Source organism: Passer domesticus, chromosome 12 (genome assembly GCF_036417665.1).
Source record: "Passer domesticus isolate bPasDom1 chromosome 12, bPasDom1.hap1, whole genome shotgun sequence".
NCBI lineage: Eukaryota > Metazoa > Chordata > Aves > Passeriformes > Passeridae > Passer > Passer domesticus.
This window is the reverse complement of record NC_087485.1, coordinates 8,306,656-8,329,947: the sequence shown is the minus strand read 5'-3', so window position 1 is coordinate 8,329,947 and position 23,292 is coordinate 8,306,656. Positions and strand designations below refer to the sequence as shown.

At 47.3% G+C, this 23,292-nt stretch overlaps 2 protein-coding genes across 16 annotated transcripts in view; one reads left to right on the top strand and one right to left on the bottom strand.

Moving 5' to 3' along the window:
• HSF4 (heat shock transcription factor 4) overlaps positions 1 to 21,691 on the bottom strand; it is a 37,001-nt gene extending 15,310 nt beyond the window's left edge. For 2 of the 13 annotated variants that reach the window (XM_064386297.1, XM_064386309.1), the window contains exons 1-4: positions 6,804 to 7,720; positions 3,203 to 3,311; positions 2,015 to 2,142; positions 1,042 to 1,166 (exon numbers count right to left, since the gene is read on the bottom strand). In XM_064386297.1, coding sequence (XP_064242367.1) covers positions 1,042 to 1,166; positions 2,015 to 2,142; positions 3,203 to 3,311; positions 6,804 to 6,926 — 485 coding nt within the window. In that variant the 5' untranslated portion in view covers positions 6,927 to 7,720. The other 11 variants (XM_064386299.1, XM_064386306.1, XM_064386302.1 and 8 more) reach the window with 11 other exon arrangements.
• On the top strand, positions 12,481 to 22,540 carry TRADD (TNFRSF1A associated via death domain). 3 transcript variants are annotated; one of them, XM_064386312.1, is made up of 5 exons: positions 12,481 to 12,622; positions 15,095 to 15,372; positions 17,013 to 17,205; positions 17,436 to 17,512; positions 18,160 to 22,540. In XM_064386312.1, exons 1-5 carry the CDS (start codon positions 12,481 to 12,483, stop codon positions 18,376 to 18,378), a joined length of 909 nt encoding a protein of 302 aa, XP_064242382.1. In that variant the 3' UTR covers positions 18,379 to 22,540. The 3 variants fall into 3 exon arrangements, with proteins under 3 accessions (XP_064242382.1, XP_064242381.1, XP_064242383.1); XM_064386311.1 differs by lacking the exon at positions 17,436 to 17,512; XM_064386313.1 differs by lacking the exon at positions 17,436 to 17,512 and having other exon boundaries at positions 12,485 to 12,622; positions 14,682 to 15,372.
• The last annotated feature ends 752 nt before the right edge of the window (positions 22,541 to 23,292 follow it).

The following is a 23,292-nucleotide window of genomic DNA, read 5'->3' as shown; positions in this document are numbered from 1 at the left end:
CAAAAATGGAGAATAAATTAAAATCAAGGCCAAATCACTAATACTGGAGCTCCTTAAAAATTAAATCAAATGCAAGCCCAGAAACCCATTTCTGCAGTACCTGGATTTCACAGTGCAAACTCATGCATGTGCTAAGTGTGGGAGTCATTAAAAATTGATGCAGGATAAAAATATGCATCTATTGCTGGTCTAGAATGAAGTTTCCCAGTATGCAGTGTTACTCTTAAGGCCCAGAATGACAGTGTCATCTGGTGGTGTATGAATATCAGCTCTCACTACAAAAGAAAAGTTTTGGGTCTATTTGATTATTCAAGTGCTTTTTAAACAAAGCTGTCTGTAAAGATTAAAATTCTGGAGGCAAATAAAAACCTTTCCAAGTACATGATTTGTAAAACCATATCCACTTCCTAGTGTTTTAGTGACCATGTCTGAGTCAGAAAATCCCAGAGTCTCAGACAGCTGGAGGCAGCCACATGCAGGAAGCATTGCATCAGCTTGGTTTGCTCTTATCCAACAATTCTGGCCATGTCAGATGACACAGTCTCAGGGAGATGAGTCCATGGACTAAATTATACAGAAGTTCTTACGTTATATTTTATAACATACTATGTTTTTTAGGCCAGTCATAAATTTTCGAGGTCAATGATACCAGAAAAGTAATTTCTTAATAGTTGGAGTGGACTCCACCACATTCCTGCCAAGGACTCTTGTATGTGTGAGAGTTACATCTTTGTCACCACTTCCATCTGGAGGCAATAGTTATCTAAGTCCCCACGTTATGCACATATTTCCTGTCTGACCTTCTCTGTGCTTTCCTCATCTGTGAAGGGAAAACAAAGGAGACAGACAGGCTGAGCATTAATTCACATTTTGTAGATCAGATGTGCACAGAAATCCTACATGTCTCAACAGATCTCTGGTCAGTCCCTGGCTCCACGTGCTCCCTGGGGAGGGAAGTGTGCAAGGCTCCTCCTTTCAACCATTCCCCACTCCAGAGAAGCAAATGCCCATAGGAAGCAGCCTGAGTAGGATTCAACTCACTGCTTCATGTCCTGCACTTGACACTCCATGTTCTCCTGCTGACTCCTCAGTATCTGTACCTCGTATAGCAACCTGCTGAGGTCCTCCTGGCGCATCTTGGTCTCCTCACTTTTCACTACTGACACCTGAGGTGAAAGAAATCAAAGGTAGATTTTACCTGTGCAAGAAGGGCCATGGACAGAGACAGTTATTGTGGTGGCTCAGGTGCAGGACTGTCACCAGCTGAAATACCAGGACAGCCCACGTGCCAAAGAGTCTGAACTATCCATGTGGTACTACTGCAAGAGATAAATAGAACAAAGTGCAGGACACATCTATTCATACACAGGGTCTGCTGGCAGAATTACATTGCCTGTCAGAGTGGGAACTTATTTCAAATCAGCTTGGGGGGAAAACAAAGATATTTTGAGTATCAGTGAGGAATTGATCTGGATTGATTTAATCTTTCTACTTTAACTACAGAGATACCCAATCAAGACTCATGTTTTACAGGGATGAGCCTGACCAAATGCTTCAAATTGACATACTACACTTGGATTTCCAAAAGGCTTTTATTCAAGTCCCTTTTCAGAAGTTACTATGCTAATTCAGTAAGAGAACAACACTTTGGGGGTATTAATAATAGGTTAAAGACAGAAAACAGAGGGCAGGAGTAGGTCGTTTCTTGTATAAGAAAAAGAGATGGCTGTTGAGGACCCTGCAGGACATATGCCATATTTCTCTAGGAAAGCAGTAACAATTCAGAGGGATGGAAAGCAAGCCTGGCCCTGCAGCACAAACATCTTGTGACAGAGCACAACAGAGCAGAAAAACACAGACAAAACTGATGCAAGCCAAGCCCTGCAAACCAAGAACCTGCAGCCTAGGTGCACATGTGTATGGGGAAGACAGGAACAAGACCAGGGTGATGCTGGAGTTATGCTGAGCAGGATCTGGCAAGTGCCTTTTCCCCCCTCCCACACAGTGCCCTCACCTTCCTCTTGATGTGCTCCAGGAGGTGCTCGTGGCCCTGCAGGAAGCAGAGGTGCTGGAACTCAGTGTCGTCCCTCTCAGGCTTCACCAGCCCCCCCTGCTCGATGTTCACCACCTTCCTGAAGCCATCTGCACAGAGAGGACACGGCTGAGGGGCAACAGGAGCCAGCACTCCCTCCACCTCCCACCCTCATCACTCTTGAGGACATTTCTGATCGCCCTCCACACTTTTTGAGCTGCCAGTGCTTACCCCTGGACATGTTTTTGGGTCATAACCATCAGAAACCCAGGGCAGGGGAGAGCCCTGTGTACCCCACTGGCCACCCCGGCTGCAGCCTATGCCATGAAAGCCTTTCCACCACAGGCACATTGGTCTGCCAGGAGCTGAAATGCCAGCTCTTAGGGAATTCCTGTCTCAATTTGCAAGCAGCAGGGATTCAGGGGAAGGTTTTTCAAAGGCACAGACCATCAATAGGTGCCACTTCTGGAACAAAGGGTCATGTGCACATTTGGAAATCTGCTTTGAGTACTTCTCTGAAGTCCTTAAAAGTTTCTAAGCAGTATTTAAGAACTAGCCTAAAATTTACAAAAATGCTACTATAGTGAAATAGCAAAGTTAAAACTTGACTAAGGAACTTAATTACTCACTGAAAAGATTCCAACAACTATAAGAACACTCATGTTGTTGAAGTGGCTAAAAATTACACCAAATTTAAATTACACCTTCTTTAAGGGGTAAAAACATCTGATTAGCAAGGCAAGGTTTGCAGGGAGAAGAACTGTCTGTTACTAGTTCAGTGATATGGCTGGTGAAAGGGATAAGCTCAGGGCACAGGACCCACAAGAGCAGCACATTCTGGGGGAGGTGTCACAGTTGGTGACTGGATAAAACTCCATAAAGAATAAAATAGAAAATTAATAATAATAGGTCATCAAATCAATGCAAGATAAGCAGAACACCTGGTTCTTAGCCCACATCATGAAACGTAATCTAACAGAATTCCATGCTGGAATTTAAGGTAAACACAAGGAGATCACTACTCTGGGATCTGAGAGGCAGAACCTCTTTGGCAAAAGCAATAATGCCACAACAAGTGGCACATACATGAGACCCCAAACTTTCCTCTGCACAATTCTCTCCCATGGCTCCCATATCAGTGGGGCCCACATGCCTGTGAGCTGCACTCACACATGTTCAGCTGCCGGACAAAGCTGGCCATGTTGTTGTGCTTGAAATACTTGGGCAGCACCTCTTTGGCAAAGCGGCCTTGGTCGAACACATGGAAGCTGGTGCCATTCTGCAAAGGAGAGAAGGACAAAGTCAGGGGAGAATCGCTGACCATGAGAGGTCCAGGAGGAGTCCTACAGCAGGGGAAGTCTGGTTCTCTGAATTGCCACCTTGAAGCCAAGAGTGACAACAGCCTTCAATGACAGATGTGTTCCTTTCAGTTCTGCTACAGTCAGGCCTCTGTGGCTGCAGGTTTGATCCTTTTCTGCTTTTTGTCACTGCTTAGTTGAACATCTTAGATGTGAGAAAGAAATCACTGGCTTTTGTGCCCAAACAGCTGGTAGATAGTCTGTGATCATCCCCTCTTGCATGGACTTCACAGAAAGACTCGAGTCTTAAGTGGGTTGCCATTATAACCCCTGCCATTGTGACCTACTTGTTCAGATCTAACCCCAGTCCATCTGCTCCAGAGCACAGCAGTCCTGGAGGGAGCACTGCCTGCAGGAGACATGGCACAAGAAACACAGCAAGGCCAGAAGTAAATCATCTCTGTAGACACCACACTTGCCCAGAAGCTCTACGCACATTTTATTGATTATTTTTAATAGTAAACAGCCACAAGGGCAACCCACAAAATGTTGACAGTCACGCTCTGCAGCCCAAGCTAGCAACACACGTGTTAATCAGATAAATCTTCCATTTCTGGGTTGCATTGCAAAGATCCATGACTGCCAAACAAGGCAAACTGCCTGGGATTGCTGGCAGAGAAGATGCAGGCCATGTGCTTTCCCTGCCTGGCCTTCTACCTGCTGACAGCTACATCAGTGCAATGACATCAGCAGACACCAGGGACTTGCCTCAGCTGTAGGTGAGTTTGAAGCAAGAGCTAAAGACACCAGAGCCTGCACCCTGTTGGCAGGGAGGGGTCTGAGACCAGCACAGCACAGTCATCCTGCTGTGTTCAGTGCTACTACCAGCAGACAGAGGTGTCAGCCTGGGTGGGCACTCCACAGGGGCTGGTTTGTGACACAGGACAGTGCTTTGTAAGAGTCCTCAGGCTCTGTGTGCAGGAGGAGGGTACCAGTGGTGTGAGTCCCATCTCACACCATCAGGGGGTCTGCAGCTGCCATGGTGCTCTCAGGGAAGTCTGGAAATCTCTGAAACAGGGAGTGAATCAGGGCCATGAGATAGCTCAGTGACTAACGAGGGGCTGGTGTGTGCCTGCAGCCAGCTGGCAAACCCTGCTGGCCTACACTGCATTTCCATCACCACATGGTGCCAGCTGTCTCTGAGCTCAGGCTCATTTGCCAGCTCTAACAATTAACACCCACTAACACGGGACCTTGGGTCAGCTGCACTTCTTGCTCCTTGCTTACTGCTGCAAACACTGAATGTGACTGTGCCTCAACAGTGCTCTTGAACCATTTTTTGGGACTTCCCTATCGTTCCTTACCCTATGCAGCAGAAGCAAAGGCTGATCAAGCATTTAAGAGATTCACTGACAACCTGCATGGTGGAATTATCCTGTCTTTGAGAGTTTGCAGACAGGACAGCAGGGATCAGGCTTTCCCAACGCTGCAGACACTGCCCTGGGACCCAGCTGGTTCATTCTGCTTCCCTTGTGCTTCAGCCCCCTTACTCTGGCATACAGCTGTGTGTCCCAGGCTGGACCCACTGATGGAAAATGAGAAGCATGAGTTTTGTATACCTCAACAAGTCTTTATGGCCTCTCATGAGAGACCATTCCTTTGAATTCAGGGCCACAATGCTCACAAAAGCTGGCACACTCAGAAGGGCTCCTACAAACACAAGAAACTTTGGGGTTACTGTGTGCTCCCCGTGTCAGTTTGTTCCCACACTGCAGCTGTGCCTTGGCTGTTTTACACCATGGGAGCACAAACTCAGAGAAACTCTGGAAGTCTTCTCTGCCCAAAGCAAAACTGACTCTGCAGCACAACAATCGTGGCAGATGTTTATCTTTACTGCTTTTGACAGAACTACCAGGACAGACATGTTGTGCTCTGACAAGTGCTAGTCCAGGAATTTGCCAGTTCTCCCTTACTGCACTTCCATTTTAAAAATTAATTTAATTACCTCTTGCCCAATCTACCACAGACTCTACTACAGAGAGCAGACTTTTCCTTTCCACTTTACAGCAGACTTTGGTGTATATATAAACCATTAATGCATTTCCCCTCCACCTCTTCTTCATGCTAAGAAACAGTTCATAGCTCCTTATAGATCTTGTTTTCTAGAAGTACTGTTTAAACCCAGAAATCTTAGGTATGCACACAATCTCTCAGCTCCAACACCACCAACGTATAGAAGCTGAAGAATATGTGAAACATGGATGCCTGCAACAATAAGAAAATGAGACACCTAAAAGCCTTACCAAAACCTCCAAGGATGCTGTTGCAGCCAATGTTAGTTTGCAGGAAAGCAAAGCACAGTGGTGGTCAGTCAAAAATAACAGTGTTCTAAGTGTAACAGAGAGGGGACTATTTACACAGGTTAGAAAATAATTTCTAGCTTTAAAATCTTTATTTAAAACTTAGTGGTTCTCCGAGGTATGGCCATGTAACACCAGCATCAAACAACCATGGTCACAGATATCAATGCAGCTCCAATCCTGTCTCAGGTTTTAAATGAAAACTCTACTGAACACAAAGTATATATAAGAAAGGCTGCTTTAGACTTTTTTACCACCACCCTTTAAATTTGTTTGTGTTATAGATTCTTGATTTTGGAGAACAATTTTATTCACACAGCTTATCTAGTAACTCCCTGCTGAAAACAAATCACATTATTTGCAGAAGTCATAGGTCAAAAGCACAATGTGGTATCAAAGTGTTTTATAAAGGGGAAAAACAATTTTATTTCTTTGATTGCACTTAGTATATTAATGCCTCTGTGACAAATAAGAAACCAAATAAAAGCAATCTATCCCTATGAATCTGTACAGACAATATGTACCCACATCACCATGATCATCACACAGACTCACTGAAAAATCAAGTAAAGCTCTTCCAAAATGATTTAGGGTGCCAGTCTGAGATCTGTTTAAATTATAGGTTTGAGTCTGAGTGCTGTTTATCTGCTGCCTTCCACCTAGACAGTTGTGAGAGGCTGCTAAGAAACACACGTGAGATAATACCAAACAGCAGTGAAACTTTTTAAGGGCTTTGCACATTTCCTAGAAAATGTCAGGGAGCTGCAGACTCAAGCAAGGTGAAAAATATTTCTCTCAAAGCATGCGGAATTCTTAGAATTAGAACCTTAGACATTTTTTAGGATGTTTCAAAGTGAAACGTGTAAATATTATAATTTAAACACCCACAAAACAGTTGCTCCTCTGAAACAGAAAAGCCACACTATTTCAGATAAATAATACCAAGTCTATCCAAAAGTGTCTGTACTTGAATCCTGTTTTTTGCACCCTGCCAGTAACTGGGCAGCACCTGCCAAGCAGAGGGCAGCTGCTTTGCCCTGCAGCTCTGGGGCTCACACCTGGCTCTCCCTGTTGTTGCAGGCATTGGTGACACCCAACACCTGTTGCACTTACAGAACTCCAGCAGATGAGATGGTTGGTTTCAGGGTCTTCCACCAGCGTCCAGAGTTTTGTCAGGAAGGCTGGGACATTGCTGGAGTATCCATCCATCACCAGAGAGCTGGGTGAATCCTGCATAGCTTTGCAGTGTCCCAGCTAAACTGACCCCATTGCCCTGGGCGCGCCTGCTCCCCTGCACGCGCCTGCGTCCCACACAGAATGAGCCACCCAATTTTATCCCAGGCCAGTGGAAAGTAGGCAGCCAGGGAGTCACATCAGCAGTGCTGCTCACACTCTTAAAAACTCAGCACAATGGGATGGCATCACCAGCCCCAGAGAACAATACACAGAATGAAAATGCACTGCAGCCGATCCCGCAGAGCTGTGAATAAATACGCAGCGTCATGCAAAGGGAACACGTGCTGCCCACCTTATGCTGGGAGGTGGGCAAGGCACCCGAGCAAACCCACCTGCCCAGAGGCTGGGGGACACCCAGGCACAGAAAACACAGGTTTCTGAAGGCACCTGAGTTGTTAGATTGGAATTTTCTTGTGCTAAACTTTGGCTGGCATAGACGAACGAGAGCTGGGCAGACTCAGGGCTGTATATCTTCAGCAAGACTTTGAAAAGTCAAAATTGTAAGCAGGTTTAGCTGCTGTCTTATTTGTCAACAGAAATTATTTAACTCTTGCATGAGAAAAGAGGATGCTAAAAGCAACTACATAGAGAATCTATTAGACAAGATGGTATTATCATTAATATAGAAGCTTTAAATAGCTCTAAATACATGTGTGCCTTAATGCCAGGGTAGTTTCAACTCAGAAACTGCTCTTTAAATAACAAAATAAAATATAAAATCAACATTAAATTTTCCTGAGGTCCTTAGCAAAAACTTGCAAAACTCAACATTCCTGCTAAAAAATGGAACAGACTTCTCACCTAATGCCTACAGAGTCCTTTAAGGCCAAACACTGAAAGAGCCAGGAGGTGAGAAAAGATAAGTAAGTGTCATGATAAGGATAACAATGCATTAATTTTTTCTTGCCATTTTCAAAGAGCAACTTAGAACTGTGTACTAAGAATGTGGTATTTCCCCTAAAACCTAAATCACCATTAGGGACTGACAAAACCCAGCAAGTAACACAAATTTTATATAAGCAGGTGCTAGTCATGCCAGGTAACATCATCACACATAGAAGGCACAAGGTCAGCAGTGCCACAGCAGAGTGGAGCAGATGTTTGACACACATTGGAAACAAGGATCAGGTTATTCCTGCTTGGACAGAGGACCCCACTCCTCTCACCTGACCCCTGAGAAGTGCCACACAGAGCTGGAGGAGCAGCTGCAGCCCCTTGTCTGCATGCCTGGAAGACTCTGTGTCCATCTCAAAGATAACACACTATTCAGACAAGGATTTCTTCTGGGATTTAATGCCACGGTTCTGGCACTGGAGCAGACATTTTGCCAATTCAGTCAGGTTTAAACATGGGAAAACTTCCAAAACTGCAATTAATTCTTGAGTCCCTGTTGAGAAAAATAAAACAAGAGCATCAAAAAAGGGTCAGAGATACACATGAGGATTTAACTAACAAATCAAACTGGACTACGGAGGAGGTTTAAAAATATCAAACTTGACATTTCACCATATTTTGAATTTGAACTTTAAAAATTATGAAAATCTCTTGATCAGCTGTTTCATAGTTTTTTTCAATAAATCCTCAGAAGCTGAGTGATACTTTTCAAAAGTTAAAAATGTCATACCAAAGCTTTTTTGGGAAAAAATGGTCTTTTTCCTACAGTGAGGTTTTGCTACTCTGAGTAATAAAAATGCAAGGGAATTTTCTGGTACTGCTGCACTGGTATTCAAAAAGCTGAGACAGATTTCTCAAACTGTGGGGGAAAAACCTCTTTGCAAGCAGAAGCTCTGCAGGGAAAACAGCCTCACATATCCATTTTTTTACTGATAGTGCAACAGAAGGCCTAGAGTAGAAACCAGCAGCTTAATGACTTGCCTGGGATGAGATGTTGCAGTTTGGAAAAAAACCTTTTTTGACTTTGACTCCAGTTTGCAGAAATCACACTTACAATGTCTGACACAATAAGGGATGAGTGTATTTTAATCAACCTTTCCTGTGAGTTATAATGCAGAAGAGTGTCTGGGAAGAAGGTTTAGAGCATCAGATCATTACCTAATTTTCCATTTGCCTTCTTCCAAAATTGTTGCACCTCTCTTCCAGATTTCTGCACAAACTAAACTACCACCATGACATGTTTTTTCAGCCCTCTCATAACCAAGCAAGAGATTTTTAAAAGCAAACATTCCCCTTCCCAGCACTGGAGTGTGGGCCAAGTCCCACAGTCTCACTCTGAATTTCATGGCATGCCCTCTCTGGGGCTGTGGAAGCCCCAGGTCCCAGAGCCACAGCACTCCCTGAGCAGCACAGGTTTCATTTAAATGAAAACCTGTGCACCAAGAGAGCCTCAAAGAAGGGCTGGAGGTGAAACCCACGAAGCAAGAAGGGAGCAGCAACACAAAAAGCATAACGCAGAGGGGAGCACGACTGCATGCTTTTCTAGACTGTGCTGCTTTGAAGCGTGACTCCTTACTTGGAGAGTGAGGTGGCAGCAGCACAGCAGCTCTGCTATCTTATCTGCCATCATATCAGTGACACCCCCTTCCCACCCAGCCCGGCTACAGCAGCCAAGTGACACCGTCCTGCTTCCTTCCTGGGAACCCAGCATCTTTTGCTGACAATCACCCTGACAGCTTGGACATTGATTTTCTGCTTTTAATACTGTCTCTAACACACATCTGCCGAAGAGTTAAGGCAAAATGAGATCTCATGTGTTCAGCTCCTTTTGTTTGATGATTTCCTTAGAGCCTTTGGAGCCATTAAGAAGGGCTGTGAATCTCACTGACAGCAAGAGCATGCTTTTAGCCTTCTGACTGCTGCCAGCTCAGCCAGCCTGTCCTACCCCAGCCCCAGCCCCCAGGCAGACCTGCCACTAAACCCTGACACCCCAGTTCTGTGCCAACTGAGTCCCACTGAGCCACAGCCGCTCCCCTCACTGCCTTCTTTACTTCCCAAGTGGGAAAGAACAAGATGAAACTCCAAGTGCTCATCAAGCACTTTGATTTCATCCCATGGGATGCTCCCAGAAGACACAAACTCAGCAAGCGTCAGCAGAGGAGAAACTAGGATCTCACCTAGCTATTTTTTTTTACTCCCACAATACACAGCAGGTGGATTGGCTTCATGGACAAAACATTTCCAGGATATGGGTGGGTGATGCTCCCCACAGCATTCATGCTGTAGTTCCCACCTGGTTCTGGGAGCCAGCACTGCTTCAGATTTGGCTTTTGTAGTGAAATGTTGGCATGTCCAGGTTCATTTAGCCCCATCAGACAGATCTTAAATGTATGAACTCACTTGCTTAAACTGTTAGCAAGTAAATGCTTTGTTTCCAGAAGGATTGGCACTGTCAGACCTGCTGACCCTGAAGGGGGCTGTGGGCATTGCCTGCCCCACTAGATTTGATCCTGTGATCCAGAGCACCCAGGAGTTCCAGCCCAGATTAACCCCTTTACAGATCTATTTGAAGCACACCCTTCCTTCAGCAAACCAATTAAGTTTATATTGTTTAAATACTGTTGTTGTAAAATAGCATCAGACATACAGGTATTTTTACTGTTTTAAAATGCTTCCTGCGTTTTTTTGCAGTTCAGTCCCCCAGTTTGCACAAACCACTGCCAAGCCAGAGTGACTGCAGCTTGCACGTGAGCCCAAACCTGGCCCCAGGCCCATGCCAGCTTTTCACCAGCTGGGGACAAGCAAGGGAGCTGCTGTCACCCTTCAGCTCTCAGGGCACCTGTGCAGGGCAGATGCAGCCCGGGCAGGAGGCTGCTACCTGGGGTTGAGCAAGGAGACCCAAATCATGCTTTAACTGGCACAGAACCTCTCATGAACTGGGGAAATGCTGCTTCATTCTCTCAACCTCTCCAAACTCTCACTAGCAGCACTACAGGGAAGAGCTGACAAGAGCCAGCCGGGACCCACCAGCCTCTCCTGTGTCAGCCACAAGCCTCGCAGGGGCTCCGAGCCACCGCACTCGCCTCCATCCCTAATGGTCCGGAGAGACCCGTCCATCCCAGCCCCCGGGCAGCTCTGGAGCCACCTGAGCGGAGCCTTTCTGACAGATCCTCGCCTACACGAGACACCAAGGCACGGAGCTGGGAGTGCGGCCTTGCGGCGGGGACACCTGGAGCGTCAAGGCGCCGGCGAGCCCCGACCAGCCGCGGCCTGGGCTGCCCCGCAGCAGCGCGGCCCGGCGGCCTCGGGGCGGGCCGGGACACACAGAAGGCGCTAAAGGGAAGTGCCGCCGGCCGTTCCAGGGGCTGTTGGGATTACTTTCGCCTTCCCGTTTCCCCGCCTGCAGCGGGTGCCGAGCGGCGCCGCGCCGGGGCGGAAGTGTCGGGGCCGAGGCCGGCGCTGAGGAGGTAACGCCGCCCGGGGCCGGGGCCGGGGCCGGGGGCCGGGGCAGGGGGCCGGGGCCGGGCGGTCCCAGCGGCACAGCTGGAGGGGCCGGGCTGGAGGGGCCGGGCTGGGGCACCCCCGGGCACCGAGCGGACAGCCGGGCAGCGGCGGCAGCCGCCGGCCCCGAGGGCGGCACGGCGAGGCGGGACGGGGCCGGCGGCTGCTCCAGCGCTTTTCCCTTAGGGACAGCCCCCTGCCAGCGAGGCTGTGACGGGAGCTGAGCGGCAGCCGCCTGACGCCTGCAGAAGGCAGCGAAAAGGCAATAGCCGCGATGGCAAACGGTGCGGGGCTGGGTGTTGGCAGCAGCCCACAGCGGGCGCTGGCATGGGGCAGCGCTCATGCACCGGAGGGTTCGCCCGCTGGGTTAACGCTGCGGGGGCACAAGAACAAAGGGCATAAACAAAGCAGAGGGGCACCCCTGGGTCGCAGAACCACCGAATGGTTTGGGTTGGAAGGGACATTTCCAAGGCTATCTAGTTCAGCTCCTCTGGTGACCGGGGACATCGTGAACTAGGTCAGGTCTCTCAGCCCAGGCCAACCTGGCCTTGAATATTTTCAGAGATGGGGCATCCACCACCTCTCTGTGCCAGTGCCTCTCCACCCTCACTGTAAAACATTTCTTCCTGATCTCTAATCTAAATCTACCCTCTTTTAGTTTAAAACGATTACCCTTGTCCTGCCTGTGTAGAGTGTCCTGTTACAAGAGCTCTGAGAAGAACCAGGGGACCAGGACCTTAAGGAGAACATCTCTGGTTGCACAGGGCTTCAGTCCATGGGAGCGTGCCAGAGCCAGGACTGCTGTCATCAGGCTTCAGTCATTTCACATTGTGCCAGCTGGGCTAGTCAGAGGCACAGGGACTGAAACTCTGCTTCAGAGTGCCTTTGGACTATAAAATGAATGAACTCCAGTGGAAAATGAAAGCAAAGCTTTGTGAGCTTCTGTCTTTGGGATATGGTGTCCCACTGTGGTTGCTTTCCAGAGTAACAGTAAACCCCTCAAAGGCTGAGCTTGCTTTAGCAACATCAGCACTGCTCTAAGAAGTGAAGAGTAAATCCCCATAAGTCTGTTGTGCTTATGCTGTAGCACTCCCCTGGCATCAGGCCACTTCCCTTATGGTCTCTGAGCTTGCCTGTGTGATTCTGTAGGGTGCTGAAGATGGCAGGCAGCTCCTCTCCTTGGACTGGCAGTGCTTACCTCTTCCTTCAGTCGACCTGCAAGACCATCGCTCTGCCGTCCCTCTACGAGAGCTCCCAGAAGAAGCCTTGTGTGTTCAAGGCCCTGAAGCTGGCATTAGCAGGTACCCATCCCCTGGAATCTTGGTGTGCAGTGCCATGCCTTTCTTTAATCTCACCCTCACGGGCAAGGAAAGCTCACGCTCACTCTGTTTAGGAAAGGCAGCAAAGTGGAGCAAGCTCAGCAGAGGTTCACCAAGATGGTTGGGGCTGTGAGGAGAAGCTGAGGGAGCTGGACCTGTTGAGCCTGGGGAAGAGAAGGTTTCAGGGGACCTACCAACAGCCTGCTGAGAGCTGTGGGAGGGAGAGATGGAGCCACACTGGTCATAGTGCTACATGGGGAATGAGAGGCAAGAGGCACAAACTGAAATGAGAGGTAGACACCAGATAAAAGGACATTTATTTTCCCCATTAAGACAGTCAGGCAGTTGCCCAGAGTGACTGTGTACTCTCCATCCTCAAGGGCTTTCAGATGGGACTGGATAAAGCCCTGAGCAACTGGTTCTGACCTCAGAGCTGACCCTGCTTTGCATAGGAGGTTGGGCTAGACACTGCCTGGGCTTCCTTCCAACTTGAACCATCCTATGAATTATCCAACATTATGAATATTTATTTAAACCCATTTATGTAAGAGGGGAAAAGATTGTAATTGCTGTGAAAGAAGATTTAATTGCTGTCTTTATACCACCACAGAAACATGATTCCTGCTTTGAGAAGCTGGTTTTTAAATCAAGTGATAGCCAGTATAAATTAATTTCTATTCAAATTCTGATATAATTCAAATTCAAATTCTGATATAAACAGACACACATTAGCTTGAGGTGTATGTAACCCTATTTACATAAAAAAATTACTTGAGATGCAAATAGCTATGAAACTATAGCTCTCTCTCCACCCTTGCACCAAGCACACTGCAGGGTAATAATAATTTGAACAGTTTAACAAACTTACCTAGAAACACTCTCATGTGTTCTTTACCTGTCACACAGATGAGACTCTGTTGTTTAATTGGGCTTGTCTAACTCTTCTGCAGTTTCTTTTGGAAATGATGCCAAGTCAGTTTATCCAATACAGGCCTGCTCATTTTGCAGCTCATTCAAATACAGGAAACAGGAAGCAGGCAGCCTAACACAGTTGTCCAGTTAGGCTTGATTTATGGCTGCTTTGTGCCACTGGAATGTGAATCTACTCACACATTTAAAGGACAGCTCACAAAACTGAAATCCTACCATGCTTATTCAGACATGAAAAGGTGCAAAGTCCCATCTGTTGAGGCAGCTTTACAGCTCTTCATAAAGGTTTCCATGTCTGTGCAGCTTTCCCTCCACAGCCCTCCTGCTCTATTATGGAAATTTTGTTTAATAAGCACTCATAAAAAGCAGAGCATGAAGGAAGTGATAAAAAATCATCCACAGTGAATTAAATTGTCTTTTCTAGGTGCCTAAACCCATGTGTCAGTTACACATGTGGTCCAAACTAGACCAGATGCAAACAGGACTTAGTAAAAATGCAAAGCCACTGTTGGATACTATACTTAATTTTAAAGGCAAGGTCACTTGCCCTGCTTAAGGTGGAGCACACAAGTCTGCCTTGCCTTAAGATTGTGCTCCATGCCATGACATGTGGTTTAGGAATACCTGCTGTAGTGCCAGTGTGAGCTGCTGCCTCCACACAGCCCTCAGTGACAGCCCACGAGGTTCAGCCAGGTCTGGAAGCAGTACAGCAGCTTCACATAGGCCTCTGCTGCAAAAAAAAAGAGAAAAACACATACTTAGAACTCATCAGCAGCATATAAAACCCTGTGAAGATAAGGATAATGAGCACAGCTAATAAAAATTAAATTCTGCTGGGAGAAGGAAGAATGAAGTCCTGGTATTTTCTGTTTCCACATCGCTCGTGCTCCTCCTGCACTAATGTTAGAGGGTACATCCCTGGCTTCTCCTTATTTAGATTTTACCATTAATTAATTCTCTGTGCAAAATAACAAGTCAAGGCCCAATCTCAAGCAGCTTAATCCCTGTGGCTGGATCTGTCATGTGCTGTTTGTAAGATGTGTTAAAGGCTCAGAGAGACAAAAGTTACCTCTAGGCACAGGTGGAGAGGAAACACTGGGTTTCTTTCCAGGACCTCCATCACTGCATAAAACTCCAGCCACAAGGACTGAAGGCCGACTGAGCACTGAGGTGAACTGAGCTTTCATCTATAAAACTTTGCTGTGCTACCAGTTTATCATAACCATCTCTGCCCTGGAAATGGAACCTCAAATTTAAACTTGCCCTAATAAACAGTGTTGATATAATTACCTGGGATGTAGTTCCATACATGTTCAGTTGGACACCATACTTCATGGGGGTCAGTGGTGGCAGGGCAGCATGAACTTAATCCTTCCCTCTTGGGGAACACACCTTTTCACCCCAGAGGACTTTATCACAAAGAGAATTCAAAAGCTCCTCCATTGCAGGCTTGTTGTGGATGGGTGTGGTCTGGGTGGGCTGGCTCATGCCTGGACTGTGACTGTGCTCCCTTGTCCCTGCCAGACTCCACTGGCAGCGTGAATGGTGTGGACATGCTCAAGGTGCACTGCAGCCACCCCCACCTGATAGTGCAGCTGAGGTTCTGCAGGCGGGAGAACTGCCGCCGCTTCCTGCGCAGCTACCGCGAAGGAGCGCTCCAGAAGTCCCTCCAGAGTCACCTCCAGCTCTCCCTGGCCACAACCACGGTGCCTCTGGAAGTGGAGCTGAAGGCTGGCAGTGAGCACCTTGACAAGATGCTGAAGGATGAGGATCGTTGCCTGGAGTGCATCTACAGAGAAAAGGTGAGCGGGAGAGGGAGGGGGCTGGACAGCAGTGAGGAGGGTGGCACTGGGCTTGCAGGGGTGGGTGCAGATCTTGTTCTGATGCAGCATGTCAGGTTAACAAACTTCTCAGTCCTTCAGCTCTTAACTCTAATGTGGAGAAATAGCTCTGCCCTTCCTCAGGAAAGAGCTGTGCACGTTTCTGGAAGGGCAATAGAGTTACCTAAAGCAGCCTGCAAAGATCCTGCTAACTCTCTCTGCCTTCTGTATATAACAGCTAGTGTGGCTGTTAACCCCACTAGGAGTTCTAAACAGTGCAGCTCACACACAAGTGTGCCTCAGTACAGCTGTGAGGCAGGCAGAGAGGAGCAGCCCTGGCTTGAGCCATCACTGCTCTGCACCTCCCCTGTCTCACACACCTCCTCCCAGGGTGTCAAAGGTAACTGCACCTGGAAAGGAGCAGTGGAAGTGAGTGCAAACACTGCACATCACACCAAAACTTGTGTCAGAGTGGGGACACACAGCATCTGCTGCCAGCAGGAGTAGGCTGCCCTTCTGAAGGCAAAGTCTCATCTGACATTTGGTTCATTGCATACTTTGGCACTGGCACTCTAATCCTGCTTGCAAGAACAGTGAGATCTTGTCATTTCACTACAAGGCACTTGACATGATTAAACTCACTGACTTGTTCCCCTCCTCTCTTTTTTTTCCATCTGGAACTTTAGCTCTGGATCCTCTAAATGGTTCTGAGAAACAGGCACTCACTTATCAATGTGCACAGGAGCATGTTTTTCCAGGTTGCTTTTCTGTAAGCACAGAGAATAAACTCAAACCTTTCATCTCCAAACCAAACAACATGTGATATCCCATACCCTCTGAACTGTGGCTTGCTGCTCCCTCCCTGTGCTGAACCAGCTGATTGGACAAAAGAAATGGGCTTATTCTCAGTTCCCCAAAAGTGACTCAGTCTGACCCTGCCTGCAGCAGGCAGAAAGATGGCACTGGGGCACAGCCTTCAGCAGCTGAGAGCAGGGCTGGGTACCTGCTAAGTGAGCTAAACAGCGTTTACCTCTCATTGAGGCACAGCACTGCCAGGCTTGTCTCTTCTCATGTGCTTTGCCTTCTTTACTCCTTTTCTCAGTACCTGCTTTTTGGAGGTCAGACTAATTTTCTCTTGGCTAGTGAAAAAAAATGGCTTGGTGAGGACTCGGGAACAGCAAACCTCAGGGAGCAGAGGGGCAGAGAGAGAGAAGGCAGGTAATAGGAGCTGCCTGCTTGGGTGGCCATGAGCTGTTGGATCAGATCACTCTGTTCTGTGGGTCTCACCCTCACAGGAAGTTAGGAGAAGCTTTGCTGCCTGCAGAGCACTCTAATTCTTGCAGAGGGCTGCTGGAAATGAACATGTGCTAGTAACAGTTTTGTGCAACTTGTAAGCACTCTCTGGTGCAGGTAAAAAACCCATGGGGGAGAGATTGACTATTTCATATCACATTACAGATTCAAATCCACTTACAGCCATCCTATCACAGCCAGAACTCCACTAGACCACCTCATTTGGCTGGCTGACAGCTCATGCTATATCTCATTGCTTCTCTCTTGACATCAGCAACCACTTTGCAGGCTGGTGGCCCTGGCTGTCACTGCTGCTGTTTGTGTTACAGCCTGACCGCCTGCCGGATGAGGAGATCACGGAGCTGGAGGAGTGCCTCAAGAGCCTGATGCTGCACCAGAGCACCAACAACAATGTGGCTGGAAAAGACTGCTCATCTCTGAAGTCCCCATCTCAGCCTTGTCCTCCTCAAGGCAGCTCCCTTCCCACACATTTCACCTTCATCTTTCAGGGACAGCAGTTTGGTGAGTAGCTAGAGCTGACCAGCAGAGCCCTTGGTCTGCCTCACAGCCCAGGAGGGAGAGTTATGACTACATATGGGGGTCTGCCTCAGATAAACCAAAGATTTCCCAGCATCCCATAAGAAAGGAATTACAATAGTCCTAAGATATTGTCGTGATGCTTCAGATCAGGCATCAACCTGTTTTCCAGGGTGGCACAGAACCAGATGTTTCATAGTCTGTGTCTCTTCCAGGTTCCTCACATTTTAAAATTAACAGTGAAAGGAAGAATAGAGAGTATTTTTCTCTTTTTCCATGTCAGTTGGTTGAGGTGAGTTAATAGTGTACATTGGATCAGACTGGGGAAGGTACTGTGGAAACCGTCAGCCCTGCTTTCAGACAGGACTAATTTGTCCAGGCTGCCTCAGTTCGCCAGCTGGCTTTGGGGTCTGCCCCTACAGAGAGCATTCAGAGAGTCTCAGTAGCAGTATCAGCTTGAGATAAGCTAGATAATTTCTGAGCTTGCTTAAGCTGTATATAGTCTCCAGTGCTAAACAGCTGAGGAGAGAGCTCCTGTCAGCATTTCAGTGTTTTGAGGATGTTTAGGTAGGGAACAGGGGACTTTGTCAAAAAGACCTTACCAAGTTGCCTTTGAAAGGCTAAAACAAGATAAGAGGATGTCCATCCAAAAAAAAAAAAAAAAAAAAACAACAACAACAAAAAAAAAAAACCACCAAAAGAGCTCTGGGAAATCACAGGACAGTTCTGAGGGAGAAAAAAAGAAAATAGGCCTTGCCAAGCTTGCAGGGTAGGGACAAGCCCAGATGCTTTGTTGTTGTGGGAGGATTTCTGTAAGGGAACAGCTGGGAGGGAGCTCAGACTCTGCTCCACAGAATACTGACCAAACCTTGAACTGCCCAAGCTGCATCACATCAGCCATGAAACTTCTGTGTCTTACCTGGCCTCTGCCCCTTTCAGACAACAGAACAATCACACCAGACGACCACCAGAAGTTTGCCAAGTCCGTGTCCAAGAAGTGGAAGCAAGTGGGTCGCTCTCTGCAGAAGTCCTGCCGGGCCCTGCGTGACCCTGTCATCGACAACCTGGCGCTGGAGTACGACCGCGAGGGACTCTATGAACAGGCCTACCAGATGCTGCTCAGGTTCATCCAGTCTGAGGGCAAGAAGGCCACCATAGCACGGCTGATCGCAGCCCTGGAGGAAAACGGGCTCGTCAGCTTGGCTGAGGAGCTCCTGGGCCTCCACTCCAGTGAGGACTGCTCCTAGAGCCCAGGGGACAGTGCCATTGCTAAGGGCTTTCCTGCTTTAGCTACTGTATGAAACTGCTGCCAGTGTCTGGGAATGTAAAGTCCTGAGTATCACCAGAGGTTTCCATCGAGGTGGAAATGCTCAGGGGAGAGGTTCTGTGTTTGCATGGACCTCTGACTTGCCTTATTTCACTGTGTTTCCAGAAATATAGCACTACCTTCCTGTGAGCTGGTGAGAGGCTTTCACCCTGGCTTCCTTCAGGGCTGTGGCAGGGGAGCAGCCAGACAGAGAGCCCTAGGGGAGAATGAGGGAGAGGAGAAAAGCAAGCAAGGATCCTCATAGGATTTCTCTGGGAAGCAGAAAATGCCACTGCTTCTCAGGCTGTCTCCAGGGCCATCACCTGGAGAACTGCAATATATTTTTACATTGAAAACATTTTTGCCCTCAGCCATGACATCAAGTAAAGAAAAAGGAGAAAGTAAGGAAGTGTCAATCTATGTTATTTTCCTTCTTTGTTTGAAGAACATTCATGGCAAGAGTATCTGTTCTGCCCTGCTTTGTTGTAGCTCCTTCCCACCTCTCACCACCTGAAGGCTTTTCTTCTACCTGGGACAGCCACAGTCTTCCACAGGGAAAAAGATTGCTGCTGTACAACAAATGGCAGACACTGAACAAACAGTATGGACAAACTCAAATTCAGACAATGATTGTCAACATTTTCTCATCTGTGGCAGACAGTGATGTGTTGATTAGCTCTTGCCTGCCAGCCTGAGGGAGCCTGCAGCTATGGAAGGCAAAACACAGTGCTGGAAGGAAAAGAGTCTCCTCATCAGCAAGTTACCTGTGGAGCCTGGTTTGGAACTGCTGCTCTCAGGGCATTGCAGCATCAAAAGCCATCCTCAGCCCACAGAGCTGAGCAATCACCACACCCAGCTGGCTGCTCCTGCCCTCCCTCACTTCCTGACCACCCTCAGCCTGCTGGGCCCCTGGAGGGGACAGCTGACCCTGCTGTGTCCCACAGGTGTCAGGACCCACAGAGAGCCTTTCCCTGGCACTGCTGTCACTGTGTGACAATCAAACATCACCTGCCACCGTGCCTGGATTTACCTGCACTGATTTTCAGGGTAAAAATGGTTTAAGAGACAAATCTCCCAAACCCCAGGGCTGACTCCTGCTTTCAGTTCCTGTGGGAGAAGCTGAGTGTCTCCTGGTATGGCTGAGGCAGCCTGCAACGCAGCAGCTGCACTTCTGCTGTGACAAAGCACAGACCAATGAGTGTCTGGCATGACACAGGTCCTGTGAAGCACAACAGCAGCTCAGTTACCTTTGACATATTCCCAGTGCTTTCCTGATAGGTTTTTACTAATACTTTTCCATTAATTCTATCCTTTTTTCCCATTCCCATCTGTGGGAATAGCCAGTGGGCCATGGGAATGTTTTCAGGTGCAGAGGAGGACTCTGGCCACACACAAAAAGTCTGTGTGCACATGAGAATATTGGGCTGCTAGAAGTCATGGTAGGAACAACTTTGAGGCCTTTTAAACCACAGCTCACATCTTACTCCTTCCCTGGAGTCAAAGCTGTAAATTACTAAGGAGGAACATAACCTCAGATTATGTGGGCTCAGATCCAAGCTTCTGGAGCTGGAGATGTTCCCATACCTTCTCCTGCAACACCTGAGCATCAGTCACTGGAGACCTGGATGGGCAGGACTTAGATGGGCTGCTTTGAGCCAGCTGGGGTCCACATGCCTCAGATGGGCTGAGTTCACATCCTTAGTGTAAGCCAGGGAAACATGACTTGTTTGCTGCAGATTTTGAACCCCTGAAGTTACATACAGAACAGGAAAGGAAAGGAAGGGGATTACATATGAGGAGAAGGTTTTCAGGGTCTGAATGAATCTGCTTCCATCTTGCCCCTACCTTCCAAGGAAGCAGGACTTCATCTCTGCAGACTGTGGCTCCATCACCTTTTATTAAGCCATTTTATATCAGTTTAATCCCCTCCATTCCTGCTCACACATCCTACCCTCTCCCTTCCAGTAGTACCAGTGCTCTTCCCAAAATGAACCAATTACCTCTCTGACAGTTTTGCTTTTGGGACTGACACAGTGGTGCTGATCTTATCTAATTTAGGCTGCTGTGGATCCATACCTCAAAGTATTTAGCTTTCCTGCCAAATCCCAGCTGGGGAACTCTGTTTGGCAGAAACCCACCTGACAAATCATATTTTAAAAAAAATTAAAAATCAGAAACTTGAAAGTTACTTTAAGAGCAAGAGAGTTTGCTCTTGATTTTGCAGAAATTACTTTTTTAAGAAAAGAAGGTCATATGCATAGCCTGCTGTCTCATTTGCAATTAATTTTTCTAAGCTCTCAGACCAGCTCTATGTGCACAACTTGCACATATAGTCATAAGGCAGCCACTGAGTAGTGAGAATTACTAGTTTTTGTAGCATCTGTTAATGCTCAAATGACAAAGTCTTATTATTCAGCATCTACTTCAAGTCCAGAAAACTTTTTTTACTGCTGTTACTGTTTTACAGAGGACTAACCATGAATGCTTTCTTCTGAATGTAAATGTTTTCTTTCTGCCAGTAACTGGCATGTGTATTTCCTCTTACTCACATATTCCCTGTTAGAATTCCCTGTCAGAAGTGCCATTAAGTGCTGGAGTCCCTGGCAACCTTTCTGGAATGTCTTAATCTCCAGCAACATTCACAGGTGCCTTCATTGCAAAGACTTGAAGGAAAAAGGTTTTTCAGTAATATTCCATGGTGAAATTGTCTCGAGCACATGGCATGGTTTGGGACATAGCAGTGGCTGTTTCTTACCTCCTTTTCCATGAGCAATCATCGTCATGGTGGGAGATAAGCCATGGACAGTGCTGCTGCTGGAGAAATTTGCCTTATCCCAGTGACTGCTCTTCTCCATATACTGAGATATATCTGTGAAAAAGAAAAATTCAGGGGTGATGCTAGTGTTTCAGAATCAAACACAATACTAAAAGCAAATGAAGGTGCTAATCAGTTGCATATAAAATCTAAAACAGAAAAAAAACCCCATAGAACAAGCAGCAGGAATCAGGCCAAAATGTGCTTACAGGAAGAGATCCAAGAGGGCTTTTTTTTCTGGTACTGATTGTTTTTGTAGTTTTAACCATGTTTCAGATTTGAAGGAGTCTCCATTCAGTCTGCCAGAAGGGATAAAAGATCCATCCAAAGGAGAATTTGAATTACTTGTTTTGGCATAGCTGACCTACAGTGTTCAAACAGATGATAACAAAGAGGAGAGTGAGGTTAAAATGCTCACCAGACATACTTTGACATGAGCCATCTGACAGAAGCAAACCTGACAGGATACCCTGATACAAGATTGTCTGAAAGGAAAAAATCTGTTTATTTTGCCTTCCATTCAAAGGCAGGTGCAGCACTGAGGATCTGTCCTGCTGTCTGGGTCACTGTCTCTCTGCTGTTCCCAAGGAACCTCACCCTGGCAGCTGCCCAGACTCTGAAACCAGGAGAGAGCATGGGCAGAATGAGGAGCCTCAAATTCACTTAAGTTGCTGATAAACTGAAAATTCTGGTGAACCTCTGGTACTGTATCTGATATCCTTAAACCAAGGAGGCACAAGAAGAGGGATCAGAGGGTTTGTGAGCCTGTGTGCATGACACTGGTGCTTTACACTGGACAGGGGTCTGGCCATGTGGCTTTTGTATGGAGATGAACTCAAACAGTGAAGCAATTTAAGGCCTAGAGTCAAAAAATATGTATTTTTTTTTCTTCTCTGGCTTGTATTTTAAACCCCCTGAAGGGAGCTGGCTGTACATCTCTAATAGAATCCTGGTTGTGGTGTTTGGTTAATGTCTCTTAGTTTTCAGTGGAAAAATCCCTTGCTGACCATCTGATTCCAAATTCCCATGATATTCAGTATCAGATCTGGATCAGCCACCTACAGCTATGGACTGCAATGCCAGACATACTTGGGTCTAGGACATTCAGCCTCCAAGGAATTGTATTTTACAGAAAAAGATCTTTGGTATATATTTTTTCCCATTCTTTTTTATAAATAAATATATATATTTGATGAAAACTGCCTCAGAGACTTTCACTGAACACTTAACTGCAGTAGTAAGAGCAGGGGTCACTGAAGTTCTGGCCACATTTGGTGGTCACCAGCTCCAGAGGAGCATCCAGCCTGAGGGTGGATTCCCAGCAGGGCTCTGCCCAGTCACACATTTCAACTGGCGTACCAAGGCTGGTGTCCCACCTGTGGGAACAGCTCTGATTACGAAACCAAGCCAAGCCTCTGTGTTTGTTCACTTTCCAGTCACTGCTCTGACGAGCCTTTTTCAGCCAGCATGGCCAGAAGGGGAGGTTTGTCCCAGCCCTGGCACCTGGAGGAGCTCACTGTGTTTCTTTCAGTGCTGTTGGATATCTGGGACTCCTCTCTAATCTCAAGTGCCTCACTGCCAGGGAGCTCTCTCACAAGGCTGCCCCACAGGTGGGGAGCCAAGGAGCTGGGGTATAAAACCTCCAGCAGCTTAGCACAGGAAGCCACTGCCTGACCTGACAGCTGAATCCAGGGAAACTCCTTTTGCCATGAACTGGAGCAGAGATGTGTTTTACCCTGAATCCCTTAAGTCTCAAACACTGTTTGACAATCACAAGATCATCCCTTCTTTATCTACCACAAAGCTGAATTCCCAACTGCATGGCGTGATGCCTGCAGGAGCAGAGTGAGGGGAGCAGCCCTGCCCTACAGCAGCTGGCAGGACACACCACCCTGGGGTCACCAGGGCTGCCCTGCTGAGGGGGCTCAGTGAGATCACTGCCCCAGTCCTC

What these genes read in the sequence shown, in the direction of transcription:
- TRADD (XM_064386311.1), top strand. Translation starts at nt 12,481, where the DNA reads ATGGCAGGCAGCTCCTCTCCTTGGACTGGCAGTGCTTACCTCTTCCTT. An exon ending in CCTGAAGCTGGCATTAGCAG is followed by an intron (nt 12,623 to 15,094) that starts GTACCCATCCCC and finishes TGTCCCTGCCAG; the next exon opens with ACTCCACTGGCAGCGTGAAT. An exon ending in AGTGCATCTACAGAGAAAAG is followed by an intron (nt 15,373 to 17,012) that starts GTGAGCGGGAGA and finishes TTTGTGTTACAG; the next exon opens with CCTGACCGCCTGCCGGATGA.